The sequence below is a fragment of the Carcharhinus amblyrhynchos genome, chromosome 23, assembly GCF_965287045.1.
Source record: "Carcharhinus amblyrhynchos chromosome 23, sCarAmb.v2.hapA, whole genome shotgun sequence".
NCBI lineage: Eukaryota > Metazoa > Chordata > Chondrichthyes > Carcharhiniformes > Carcharhinidae > Carcharhinus > Carcharhinus amblyrhynchos.
The window spans coordinates 23,759,967-23,774,934 of NC_137346.1; the positions used below are offsets into that span (position 1 = coordinate 23,759,967).

Consider the following 14,968-nt stretch of genomic DNA (forward strand, 5'->3'; position numbering starts at 1 on the left):
TATAAAAACAGAGCAAAAATGCAGATAGCACTCTCCTTACAACTACTGGAGAGGCACGGTGGCATAGTGGTTAACACTGCTGCCTCACAGTGCCAGGGACCCAGGTTCAATCCCGGTCTCAGCTGACTATCTGTGTGGAGTGAGCATATTCTTCCCATGTCAACATGGGTTTCCTCCAGGTGTTCTGATTTCCTCCTCCACTCTAAAAAAAATATGCGGGTTAAGTTGATTGCTATGCTAAATTGCCCCTTGCTGTCAGGGAGATTAGCAGGGTAAGTATGTGAGGTCACTGGGATAGGGTCTGGTTGGGATTGTTGTTGGTGCAGCCTCAATGGGCCGAATGGCCTCCTTCTGCACTGCAGGGATTCTGTAATCGATTTTGCATTTCCGTTTCATCAGGACAGGCATGACATATATCCTGCCTTCATCACCCATTTACACGGACTTACTGTACCAACTTTATTCTACCTAAAGACAAATACAGAAAAATTTGCATCGTTGTGTCCAAACAAATCCATACCTAAAAACCAGATTTCACAAAGATTCTTGGGTCAAAATATTGCAGCACATTGCATATTTTGAATAATTGTCTTGGAGACAATTGATGCAATAACATCAGATTGCTATCATTTATGTAAGACACTGCTTTATATTCCCAACCACTAAAATGATTGACATCCTTTGTTACATTGTCATTCTGATCACATGCCAGAGCTAGGCTTAACAGCTGTAAAGAACAGGCTGGTAGGAATCAATCTCATCATTTCCACTATCCGCAGATCTTAATGGAGAATCCTAGCTTCATAGAACAGCACAGTGCAGAAAGAGGCCATGCATCCCATTGAGTCTGCACTGGTTCTTGCAAAGGCTAATCCAATTAGTTGCACTCCCCAGCCCTTCCTTTCTATCTCTGCAACCTTTAACCATCAAGAATTCATACAATTCCCCTTTGAAAGCAATTAATGAATCTGTATCTATCAGTCCAGCAGGCACTGCAGTCCAAATCCGTACCACTTAGCATGTGACAAAGATTTCCCCTTTTTTGTTATTCATTCATGGGACATGGCCATTGCTGGCTGGCCAGCATTTATTGCCCATCCCTAGCTGCCCTTGAGAAGATGGTGGTGAGCTGCCTTCTTGAATCACTGCAGTCCACATGCTGCGCGTTGGCCCACAATGCCGCTGGGGGGGAATTTCAGGATTTTGACCCAGCAACTGCAAAGGAATGGCAATATATTTCCAATAGTAAAAAGTCTGACAACACCAGGTTTTAGTCCAACCTATTTATTTGATAATATACTCACTAGCTTTCGGGGTTACCCCCTTCGTCAGGATCCAATATATTTCCAAGTCAGACGGGCGAGTGGCTTGGAGGGGAACTTACAGGTGGTGGTCTTCTCATGTACCTGCTACCCTTGACCTTCTCAAAGGAAGTGGTCGTGGGTTTGGAAGGTGCTGTCTAAGGATCATTGGTGAATTGTTGCAGTGCATCTTGTGGATAGCACATACTGCTGCTATCTACAAGAGCGTCGGTAGTGGAGGGAGTGAATGTTTGTGGATGTGGTGCCAATCAAGTGGGCTATTTCATTTGGCTTAAATCTGTCTCCTTTATTTTCCAACTGCATGATCTTTGATTTTCACCTCTGCTTTCTATTTGCTAATTACTGATGAGATCATTTTGTAACAAGAATTGTGCAGTTTTTGGTCCAAGTGTGATATAAAATTTACACGTAGAGATATGCAAAATGCAAGTGAAAATATATGTGCTAGAACGTGACGTGTTCCCAGAGAATATTCTGTGTCATTATTCACAGTAAGTCACAAATATTAAACAGAAATTATTCTACAAAGCAAAATTAAATTAGTTGAAAATTCAGCAAAGCCATTGGTGATAGATTAGCATGCTCACTTAATTGGCTCAAATTTCACATTCATAAACCAGCAACTGTAAGTAATGCACGGTACTTAACAGTAACGAACAAACGGGAATGAAAACCAATCATCATATTCTTAAAGCTACAAACCCAATGTGGCCAGCCAGTCACCAATAATGGGAAGAGGTTGAGAAAGGGTTTTACTAACCAAGGCTTTAAAAATGTATGCTCCACAGTAACATAATTATGATTGCCTTTTGTATCTTTATTATAGGTTTGCCTTAAGCCTTGAGTCTTGTGGAAGTTATAGCTGGGTTTACATGCTGATTTTTGTCCCAAGAGATGTTACTCTATCTTGCAATTCCCTGGAACTTGTAGCTTCTTTCCAGATATGCTACTCACAAGTGTTAGGGTGTCTCTCATGTTATACCATAGAAGAATCATAAAATCCCAACAGTGCAGAATGAAACAACTCAGCTCATCGACTCTACACTGACAACAATCCCACCCGGGCCCTATCCCTGTAATCCCACCTATTTCCCCTGCTAATCCCTCTGACACATAGGGGCAATTTAGCATGGTCAATCCACCTAACCTGCACATCTTTGGACTGTGGGAGGAAACCAGAGCACCCGGAGAAAACCCACACGACACAGGGAGAATGTGAAACATCCACACAGTCACCCAAGGCCGGAATTGAACCCGGATCCCTGGCGCTATGAGGCAGCAGTGCCAACCACTGTGCCACCATACTGCCCAATTCAGACATAATTCTGAGTTGCATTTTATTTTTGTGACTAGTCATAAAAAAGAGTGGCTTCTCATATTCGTCTTCTTAATGGTGCAACAAGGGATCGTTTTTGATGGTCTGGATGGTGTTTGAGCTTGATATGTCACTCAGAAACCATAACAGTGGCACTGTGAGTACTATAGTGGGCAATGTTCCTACCTCCATAAAATTATTTCAGAAATAGAATACGCTTTTATTTCAAATTTTGCCAGCAATCTACAACCGCGTTAGAGGTCTATTCATCCCCTCATACTCAAGGACACAGCAAGCAAATCCAAGTTTGTTCCTGGATGATTGATTTGGAAGTTTAGTTTACAACCAAACCTCTATCAAAGGCTTCATAGAACGTAGAACACTACAGCACAAACAGGCCCTTCGGCCCACAATTTGCACCGATCACATCCCTACCTACCAGGCCTATCTATAACCCTCAATCCCATTAAATCCCATATACTCATCACGGCTTCATGGTGAAAAAAAACTGTTTGCATTTTATATTGTGTCATTCACATCCTAAAGACATCTCAATTTTGAAGTGCAGTCAACTGTTCCGCAAGAAAATGGCCACCAATCTGTGCACAGCAAGATCCCACAAACATCAATGAGATAAAGAGCCAGGTTAATCTGTTTGATTGAATTGATACGTGATAGAAAAGGCATTGGGAAAACTCCTTTCACCTTTTTAAAGTAACGCTATGAGATCCTTTATTACATGATGTGGAGATGCCTTATTACAACCTTTATTACAACAGAGCAGACTTTCAATTTGATGTATCGCTTGCCAGACTCAGGGAGGTAATGGCCTAGTGGTATTATTGTTAAACTATTAATCCAGAAACTTCAGCTAATGTTCTGGAGACCCGGGTTTGAATCCCGCCACAGCAGTTAGTGGAATTTGAATTCAACAAAAAAAAAATCTGGAATTAAGAATCTACTGATGATCATGAAACCATTGTCGATTGTCGGGAAAACCCATCTGGTTCACTAATGTCCTTTAGGGAAGGAAATCTGCCATCCTTACCTGGTCTGGCCTACATGTGACTCCAGAGCCACAGCAATGTGCTTGACTCTCAACTGCCCTTGGGCAGCTAGAGAAGGGTAATAAATGCTGGCCCAGCCAGCGACAGCAGTGTCCCACAAATGAGTACAAAAAAATGAAACGCACACATCCAAACTGGGAGGCCAACCTCAAGTTGGGCCTTGGGCCTCTTCTCAATATTTTGGTGAGTCCCCTTAGACAAGACACCTCTCAAAAGGATTGAGTTTTGACCACCCCGTCCCCTCCCGTCTGGTCAGCAGATTCCAAGAAACAAGGTTGAAAAGCTCAGAGAATTTGTATTCACCGCAGCTGAGAGTATAATGACATGTGAAGTGTTTCCATTTATAGATTGGTTCGATAATGATCACCTCACTGTTTTACCGTATGGAGTAGCTGTTAGTCAAGTAGGTTCTCGGTATGAGAGAGATAGAAATCCAAGAAAACATGGAACATTTTTAATGTTTACTCACTGCTGGCAATATTAGCTGCAAAGATGCTTTCTGATGAGCCTGAAACCTCGCTGGTAATGCTGGTTTGGCTGCCTCTTCGCAACCCTCGTTGCAACTGCATCAGTAGAGTGTGAGGAGATGTGGGCGCATTGGAACTTTCCAGAAAGAGAGATGCATGGCTCTGTAACAGGTCAGCTGTGGGCGTAAAACAATACAACAAATATTAAATCATCCTTGTTAAAACCACTTTCCACCTTAGGAACTCTTACAATTCCAGCCTTGGGTCACTGTCCGCATGGAATTTGCATATTCTCCCATGTGGGTTTCCTCCAGGTACTACGGTTTCCTCCCACAGTCCAAGAATGTGGTTAGGTGGATTGGCCATGCTAATTGCCGCTTAGTGTCCCAAATGTGTGGGCTAAATATGTAGGGTTCTGGGAGTGGGGACTGGGTAAGATGTTGCAGAGTCAGTGCAAACTTGTTGGGCCGAATGGCCTCCTTCTGCAGTGTGGGGATTCTATGATTCTGAAGGCAGATTTTCTAAATTGGTGCCTCAGAAAGGTGTCCAGAAATGAGACAGATCCAAACTGTGATTAATCTAATCGACATGTAGTGTGTGACTTGAAGCCACAAAGGGCTCATTGGAAAGTACTGGTTTATTTAGACCTGCAGGAAATTTTTGTACAATGGCCTTAAAGGAACAGAACAGATTAAGCACAGCTCCATTTTCCCAACCAAATATCCCAACCATATTCAAGGCACAACAGTGCAGAAAAACCACTAATGTGAACAAAAAGTATAAAACAGGTTAATGCTCAAAGGCAACCTTATGATTAACACTAAGAGATTGAGAGAAATGTGCACAATTGTCCATCGATTCAGTGGGTGTTGGGAAGGAAGGGGATGTATAAACAATCATGACCTTCTTCAGCAAGCAAAGAAAAGATAGTGAGTTATTGATGTGTTCCGAAATAAGCTACTTGGCTTTAGACCAACAAGTTAATCATAGTAAACTGTCAATTTCCACTGCCATTATTACAATTTTCCTTGGCCCACTGAATGGTCGTTTTCACCCACAGAACTTCATTTTTGGAGCAATCCCTATTGTGACTATGTTCAAAAACTCTTGCCAAACCATTATCTGATTCAACAATAAGAAGTCTCACAACCTCAGATTAAAGCCCAACAGGTTTATTTGGCAGCACATGCTCCGAAAGCTCGTGCTATCAAATAAACCTGCTGGACTTTAACCTGCTGTTGTGAGACTAGTCACTGTGCCTACCCCAGTCCAACTCCACATCAACAATAAGACAGTAGCATATTTATTAGTGGCCATAAATTAGGAGAGGGAAATGTGCAACAAGACCTGGGCGCCCTCGTACACCAGTCACTGAAGGTAAGTATGCAGGTGCAGCAGGCAGTAAAAAAGGCAAATGGTATATTGGCCTTCATAGTGAGAGGATTCAAGTACAGAAGCAGGGATGTCTTGCTGCAATTATATTGGACCTCAGTGAAGCCACACCTGGAATACTGTGCACAGTTTTGGTGTCCTTATCTGAGGAAGGAGGTTCTTGCTTTAGAGAGTGTACAGTGATGGTTTACTAGGCTGATTTCTGAGATGGCAGGTCTGATGTATGAGAAGTGATTGAGTCAGTTAGGATTATATTCACTGAAGTTCAGAAGAAATGGAGGGGACCTCATAGAAACTTATAAACTTCTAAAAGGACTAGACAGCGTAGATGCAAGAAGCATGTTCCTGATGGTGGGCGTATTCAGAACCAGGGGTCACAGTCTAAAGAAACAGAGTAGACCATTTAAGACAGAGATGAGGAGAAATTTCTTCGCCCAGAGGGTGGTCAGTCTATGGAATTCACTAGCACAGGAAGTAATTGAGGCCAAAACATTGAGGGGCCGATCTTAGTAAAAACAATTCCAAGTGCCAAACACTGTGAAAATGGGAGAGAATCGCACCCTTTTTTTGGGCGACCTCCCAGATGCAATCATACACTGAGAAATCTGTCACTCCCCCAGCCCTCCCCAGACATTGCATCACACCCCCCCCCTGCCCAGGCCCCCTCCCCTCCCCTACAGCAGCCACCCCCCCCTCTACAGCAGCCACCCAACCCTTCTGACTGGTCAGCATCCCTACCTCCCCTCCACCTAGCCCACCCCGCTCCAGGCTGATCGCTATACCAATTCCCTCACCCCAGCTGATCGTCGCATCCAGGTGCTTCCCCCCCCACCAACCCCAGCCAATCCCTGCCCCGGCAATCACCGATGCAGAGTACCCTTCCTTACGGTGTTCCCACACCCTGTCTCCCCATCATGGGCCTGCCCCCTATAGGCTCCACCTCTTTTAGGCCCCATTCCTCCCTTTAGACTTCACCCCCTTTAGGTTCCACCTCTTTGACATTGCCCAGGGCCTGATGGGCGGTGCCAGAGTGCCCAGAGGACACAGCCAGCGTGCCAGGCTGGCAATGCCAGGGTGCCTGGTGAACATTACCAGGGTCCCAGGCTGGCACTACCTGAGCTGCACTGCCTGCCCCCCCCAACCATGCAGGGGGGCTGAAGGGTCTCCAATCCCACTGGCAAGGCCACCACATCTGGTTCCTATTGCTGGGGACCATATGTGAGACCCGCCGGTGTGGACCTCCACTGGTGAGGTCGTTGAGGCGAGTGAGGCCGGACAATTCTTGGACACAAGGCTGATTACGGTGACAGAACTGGGCTGGTAACATTGTGAGGAATCGGGTGCAAACTCAATTTTTTGCCTCTCACCCAATCTTAACAGCTTACCATGTTGACCAACCAGTGTGAGAAGCCACACTGTAAGTTTGCCCCCTGAATGTTTTCAAGGAGGAGTTAGATATAGCACTTGAGGTGAAGGGGGGAAAGGTGGGATCAGACTATCCGAAACATAGAAGATAGGAGCAGGAGGAGGCCATTTCGCCCTTCGAACTTGAAGGGTACTCTCCATTCATTACGATCATGGCTGATCGTCCAATTCAATAACTTAATCCTGCTTTTTCCCAGATGAGTTGGATGATCAGCCATGACCTTAAGGAATAGTCAAAGGGCCGAATGGCCTCATCCTGCTCCTATTTTCCATGCATGTTTCTATGTATATCTGAGCCTTAGCTATTTAACTGCAAGTTGGTGTTAACATAATAATGATGGTGCCAGTGCAGACTCACACCCTCTCGAATTTCATTCGCCGTTTGTGGATTAGCATGCAAAGAATATGCCCAGACTAATAAATTGCTAATGAAGGAAGATAACGCTGGAGAAATGCTTCCCCTGAGGATTCTGTTTTGTTATTTTCTGGTAAATCTAAACCTGCACACAGTTAATTGTTGAGAAATGCTCAAACTGACTGTAGTACAAATTATTACTTTCCTCTTGGCATGAAACTTGTAAAAGGTTTGATGGTGATCTGAACTAACAAATCACCAGGCATAAATAAACAGTACGGAGTTTGCGATTCGATTTAATATGGATTCAAGTCTTCCAAGAAATTGATTTTCTGCCATATTCACTTTTATTTTCATTTTATATTTTTCCCATTTTCCAATCAGGTTGAAGAATCCTTACTCAGACATGCAGGTGAGACTAGTTCGTTCAAAGCCCATCCACTTACGTGGAGGTAAAATTGGGTCTGTAGTGTTTAACCCAGGAAGTAGGAAGCAAGAAGTAGTGATTATATTTGGATCAGGCGGCACAGTGGTTAGCACTGCTGCCCCGCAATGCCAGGGACTTGGGTTCGGCTCCTGGCTCGGGTCACCGTCTGTGTGGAGTTTGCACATTCTCCCTGTGTCTGCGTGGATTTCCTCCAGATGCTCCGGTTTATACCCACAGTCCAAAAATGTGCAGGTTAGGTTGATTGATCATGCTAAATTGCCCCTTAGTGTCAGGGGGACTAGTAGGGTAAATGTGTAGGGCGCCAGAGATAGAGCCTGGGTGGGATTATGGTCGGTGCAGGCTCGATGAGCCGAATGGCCTTCTTGTGCACTCTCCCCAGGCCCTATCCCCGTAGCCCCACATATTTACCCTGCTAGTCCCCCTGAACAATTTAGCATGGCCAGTGCAGCTAACCCACACATCTTTGGACTGTGGGAGGAAACTGGAGCATCCGGAAGAAACCCACACAGGCTCAGGGAGAATGTGCAAAACCCACACAGTGAGTGCGCCTATGATTCTTAAAAAAAAAGAGCTTGTCTAATCTTTTCATGTTGTGGGGGAGGAGGACATTTCAATTTTTCTCACACCTGAGGGGCGAGATGTTGGAAAGGGGATGGGCAAATTTGGGAAAGTTATTGGCACAAAATTAAACACGAATTTCAAAAAAAAAGTAGCCGTATGAAAAGAAACAGCTTGCTGAGCAAAAAAACACAATATATTGATCATTAAATCAGAGGCAAAGGCGGGGCAGACACAGGCTGTGGTGGGAAGAGATGTCCTCCACATAAATCTTTAAATTCTTCGATCCATCTCACTAGCTTTTGAACTGGGAGCCACAAAGAGGGGCTCAGACTGCGGTTGGAAAAGCCTGATTTAGATCGTGCACAGAGAGTGGAATTAAGCTCGGGAAATAGAATTAAGGGAGATAAAGTTGTTATTTTTTCATTTATTCTGGAGACTTTATACATGGAAAATAACATTTTCAGGGCCACTGACATTGGGGAGATTCTCCCATCATGTTACACTGATTTTTTTTTAGTGCAGCGAGCTGAGAAATGCGTGGCAGACAACTCGCGGGGTTCCCGTGAGTGTTCGCGCCCCGCTAGCATCTCCCAGCGCGTGTTCTGCTCCATGCTGGAAATCGGAGGGGAGGCAGGACAAGCATCTAAATGATATTTTATATATCATTTAAATGCAATTAGCAGGCCTGTGATTGAATTCTCCGAGCTCAGTAGCCTCTCCCACCCTGCCAGAGTGTTTCAGTCCAGCATGGTTTTGATATGGGGGGGGGGGGAGCGGGGTGTCATCTACTTCAGGTCACGTAATGATGAACAGAAAACAAACGTCAGGACTTTTGGGTGAAAGGGCAGGTGGAAAGAGGTGTTCAACCTGAATACTGCTCTGTGGGGGGGGGGGGTCTACACTTTTGAGTCCTGGAGCCTGGGGATCAGGGTGGTCTGGGACGGGTGGGGGGGGGTGGTGGCAGGAGTGGGGTTGCGATCAGGTTGTGGGGGGGGGTGACACTACAGGGGTCCCAGGCTGACCAACAAACAGAAGGCTGACAGCTCGGTGCTAGTGCGCATGTGCATAGTCCCACTGGTTTCAGCCTCCCAGGTGGGAATGGGCTCCACCCTCTGAAATGTAATGATATTCATGCTGAAGGCTCTGCAGTGCACAGAGTGTGGGAGATTCTAGTGTGACCTTCCACCGAAAAAAAAACAGCATAAATAGTGGAGTGCCCCAGGGGTCGGTGCTGGGGCCTCAGCTATTTACCATTTATATAGATGATCTGGAGGAGGGAACCGAGTGTAGGGTGTCAAAATTTGCTGATGACACCAAGATTGGGGGAAAGGCAAATTGTGCGGAGGGTGTGGAGAGTCTGCAGAAGGATCTAGATAGGCTGGGCGAATGGGCCAGGAAATGGCAAATGGAATTTAATGTTGGCAAGTGTGAGGTGGTCCACTTTGGTAGGAAGAATGGTAGGAAGGACTATTACTTACGTGGCGAAAAACTGCAGCAGGCGACAGTGCAGAGGGACCTCGGGGTCCTTGTGCATGAGTCGCAAAAACCCAGCCTGCAGGTGCAGCAGGTGGTCAGGAAGGCGAATGGGATGTTGGCCTTCATAGCGAGGGGGATTGAATATAAAAGTAGGGAGGTCTTGCTGCAGCTGTATAGGGCATTGGTGAGGCCGCAGCTGGAGTACTGTGTGCAGTTTTGGGCGCCGCACCTGCGCAAGGATATTTTGGCCTTGGAGGGAGTGCAGAGGAGGTTTACTAGGCTGATACCGGAGTTGAGGGGGTTGAGCTATGAGGAGAGGCTGAATAAACTAGGCTTGTACTCGTTAGAGTTTAGAAGAATGAGGGGAGATCTCATTGAGACGTATAAGATGATGAATGGGATGGATAGGATAGAGGTGGAAAGACTCTTCCCGCTCAAAAAAGACAGTAGGACTAGGGGGCACAGCCTCAAGATAAAGGGGGGGCAGTTCAGAACGGAGTTGAGGAGGAACTTCTTCACTCAAAGGGTGGTGAATCTCTGGAATTCTCTGCCCGTTGAAGTGGTGGAGGCTGCCTCGCTAAATATTTTTAAGAAGCGGGTTGATGGGTTTTTGATAAGAGAGGGGATTAAGGGTTATGGGGAGAGGGCGGGAAAGTGGAACTGAGCCACGACAGATCAGCCATGATCTTATTGAATGGCGGGGCAGGCTCGAAGGGCCAGATGGCCTACTCCTGCTCCTATTTCTTATGTTCTTATGTTCTTATTCCAGTTTTCCTGTGAATTCAACACTTCAAATTTTTTTGGGAGAATTCCAGCCACGTTTGGTGGTAATTTCTTTTTATTCACTTGTGGGACATGGGCATTGCTGCCTGGCCAGCATTTATTACCCCATCCCTTATTGTCCTTGGAGAGCATTTGAGAGTCAACCACATTTTTGTGGCTTTGGAATCACATGTAGTCCAGACCAGCTAAGGACAGCAGATTTCCTCCCCGAAAGGACATTCGGAGAGTGGGCAAAGAAGTGGCAGATGGATTACAATGTGGAGAAGTGTGAGGTTATTCACTTTGAAAGGAGGAATGGAGGCTAAATAGGGAAAGGCTTAGGAAATCACAAGGGGACTAGGGAGTCATTGTTCAAGATTCTCTTAAGGTTAATGTGCAGTCGGCAGTTAGGAAGGCAAATGCAATGTTAGCATTCATGTCAAGAGGGCTAGAATACAACAGTAGGGATGTACTTCTGAGGCTGTATAAGGCACTGGTCAGACCCCATTTGGAATACTGTGAGCAGTTTTGGGCCCCATATCTAAGGAAGGATGTGCTGGCCTTGGAAAGGGTCCAGAGGGGGATCACAAGAATGATCCCCGGAATGAAGAGCTTGTCATATGAGGAACAGTTGAGGGCTCTGGGTCTGTACTCGCTGGAATTTAGAAGGATAAGGGGGCATCTTACAGAAACTTACAAGACACTGTGAGGCCTGGATAGAGTGGACGTGGAGAGGCTGTTACCACTCGTAGGAAAAACTAGAATCAAAAGACAAAAACTCAGGCTATAGGGATGATCCTTTAAAACAGAAAGGAGGAGGAATTTCTTCAGCCAAAGAGTGGTGAATCTGTGGAACTCTGCCGCAGAAGGCTGTGGGGGCTAGGTCCTTGAGTGTCTTTCAGACAGAGATAGATAGGTTCTTGATTAATAAGGGGATCATGGTTATGGGGGAAAAGGCAGGAGAATGGGAATGAGAACATTATCAGCTATGATTGAATGGTGGAGCAGGCTCAATGGGCCGAGTGGCCTAATTCTGCTCCTATGTATTATGGACAATGGTTTCATGGTCATCAGAATAGTAGATTCATAATTCCAGATTGTTTTTATTTGAATTCAAATTCCATCATCTGCTGTGGTGGGATTCGAATCCAGGTCCCCAGAACATTTGTTGAGTTTCTGGTTTAATGGTCTAGCGATAATACTACTAGGCCATTGCCTCCCCAAATTATCACTTTATCATGCTGTTAGGAATTCACTTACTACTGAGTGCAGGAACCCTAATCTTTTCTGGCACTCGTAATGGTGAATTAGGACAAGTGTCCCAAATTCATGGCATTGTGTTGATTTCAATGTTATGTTATTGTTGAAGATTGCTACAGTGTACAGTACGGAGGAACAATGTATCTCAGACAGCAACATTCAGATTTCTGCATTTAACTGTGCTGCCAACTGAACTAACAGTCTGATTTGCTCATTATAACTGAGTGCTGACAGCTTCCCCATTACTCTAAATGCAAGATCTGAGCTATTATAATATGATTTGGTTTTTTTTATTATTCAATCATGGGATGTGGGCTTTGCTGGCTAGGTCAGCATTCATTGCCCATCCCCAATTGCCCTTGTGGTGGTGCTGGAGGGCTGCCTTCTTGAACTGCTGCAGTCCATGTGACGTAGGTGCATCCACATTGCTGTTGGGGAGGTAGTGCCTGGATTTTGACCCAGCAACAGTGAAGGAATGGCAATATAGTTCCAAGTCAGGATAGTGATTGATGATGGGGGAATTCAGCGATGGCAATGACCTTGAATGTCAAAGGGCAATGGTCAAGTTCTCTCTGGTCAGAGGTCATCATTGGCTGGCACTTATGTGGCACAGATGTTACTTGGAACCAATCAATGCAAGCTTGGATATTGACCAGGTCTTGCTGCATTTGAATATGGACTACTTCAGTACCTGAGTATTTGCTGAAAGACGCTGAATATTGTGCAACCAACCATCAGCAAACATCCCCACTTCCAACCTTACGATGGAAGGAAGGCTTGGTGTCACATCAATATTTGTACCATTTAATGTTCTTACATGTGAAATGTAAGAAATATAGTAAACAGGTTACCATCTACATTTAAAACAAACATGTAACTACCTCTATTTAAGGTAACAGGTTACCACCTTCATCTGAATAGCAGAGGCAGGCCTTCAATACGAGCACATTAAAAATCCATACAATAACATTGCTGACAGTAATTATTACCTGATGCTTATCAAAGTGTCACATCAACTCAAAACTGAAGCTTTCTGAAACACAGGGAACCTTTGCAACGTTCTGATTGTTGACTTTCTGCTATTATTTCAAACATAATGCCGGATGGTGCCAGATTGATTTGTTGCCAGGACATCAGTGCTTTGCAAGTATAATATATAGTTCTGTTTGATATACTCTAACCTGAGGTCTATTTTCACACTGAATCACCATGGCACTAGGATATTTCAACAAATTGCATTAAATGAGCCTTCAAACTAGACATGAGCTGCTCTCATTATTTTTAGCGAGTTGAAAATACTGAAGATTATGTTCCAATGTAATCAACAGCATAAAATATCAATCCACAGAATCCCGACAGTGCATAAGGAGGCCACTTGGCCCACCAAGTCTGCACCAACAGCAATCCCACCCAGGCCCTATCCCCACAACCCTATGCATTGACCCTGCTAATCTCCTTGACAGTAAGGAACAATTTAGCATGGCCAATCCACCTAACCTGCACATCTTTAGAACGTGGGAAGAAACTGCAGCACCAGGGAGAACATGCAGACTCCACACAGTGACCCAAACCAGGAATTGAACCTGGGTCCCTGGCGCTGAGAGGCAGCAGTGCTAACCACTGTGCCATCCTTGACTTGGCCGGGATTGCTGTTTGGTGTAGGCTCGATGGGTCAAATGGCCTCCTCCTGTACTATAGGGATTCTATCACATTCTATAATCGTTAGTTTCAGTGAAGAACAACTTTAAGAAGTTCCTCTGTCTTTTTAGCTTAGCATTGCACAATTTTCATGGAGCTCTTGGGGATACATGACAAGCTCAACAGAACTGCAACATATAATCTGTACTGTGCACACTCACCAAACTGTGGTGGCATTATAGAAAGAAGCAGCTCGCATTTATAGAGAGCCCTTAACTTCCTGAGAATGTACTGATCTTGTTTCAGTCAATGTTATGTAGTTACTGAACTGAGGCAGAAGTATTAAAACATGTAAGTGTGCATCCTTATAAGCTTAAAGAAGATATTTGAACTCACATTTTAGCTGACAGACTATACAAAATTGCACATTTGATTCTGATAGTATACTGTAAACATTCTAAAAATTTGGACAAATAAGACTGTAGGGAGACAATCTCCAAAGTATACTGTAAATATTTCATAAAATGGAGCTAGCTAGACAGCTAAGCCATGGCTGCTGACAAATTCATTATACCTAGAATCCATGATGTCTATTCCAATATCAAGAGTTTTTCATCACACCTTCCATATACACTTCGTCTATATTATCAGACATGAAATAAAGTCATTACTTTTTAATAACTTAATAAATTCCAGCAAAAACTTGCAAAACAATGATAGACGTGAGCTAATTGGAATATTACATTCTAATCAGCTAAATGCAGAAACAATTTTCAAAGGAACTGAACTAGCATGACCTCATGATTTTGCGATTCGTAAGAGGGTTCAGTTCCCTGAAGATTTTCTGTATTCAGTGCACTGAACAGTCACATATTTGTTTTAACTTTTGTTAGTATCAATTTCAATCCTGCTGAAGGCACTGGTTCCTTCTGAGGTACAGTTCTGTAGGTCAGAAACACCGTCTCCAAAGCACGCTTATTCCAACGAGCACACGATGGCACAGTGGTTAGCACTGCTGCCTCACAGTGCGAGGGACCCAGGCTTGGGTGACGGTGCGGAATACGCACATTCTCCGTGTCTGCATGAGTTTCCTCCCACAGTCCGAAAGACGTGCTGGTTAGGTGCATTGGCCATGCTAAATTCTCCCGAACAGGCGCTGGAGAATGGTGACTGGGGGATTTTCACAGTAACTTCATTGCAGTGTTGACGTAAGCCAACTTGTGACACTAATAAATAAACTTTAAAAACTTTCACATGAGTATTGGCAGGCGAGTTGATTATCGGTGGTAGCACAGCTTCACTTTATCTCTTTCTCTATTCATTGGGTATTGGAAACCTGGCTGATTTTCCCACCTCAATTTCAGAGACGTAAGGCCAGTTGTGGCATTTCTGTCACTATCCCACTATCACATGACCTATCCAAAACCAGTGACCAAATCTGACATCTTGCTGGTTTTGTATGCAGGAATCAAAATACACG

The 14,968-nt window shown here is 44.6% G+C and overlaps 1 protein-coding gene across 3 annotated transcripts in view; it reads right to left on the bottom strand.

Moving 5' to 3' along the window:
• The window catches only part of LOC145357321 (membrane-associated phosphatidylinositol transfer protein 3-like), a 409,171-nt gene that overhangs the window by 58,803 nt on the left and 335,400 nt on the right, over positions 1–14,968 (bottom strand). For all 3 annotated transcript variants that reach the window (XM_080210560.1, XM_080210561.1, XM_080210559.1), the window contains one exon: positions 4,174–4,347. In XM_080210560.1, coding sequence (XP_080066686.1) covers positions 4,174–4,347 — 174 coding nt within the window. The remainder of the gene's footprint in view (positions 1–4,173; positions 4,348–14,968) is intronic.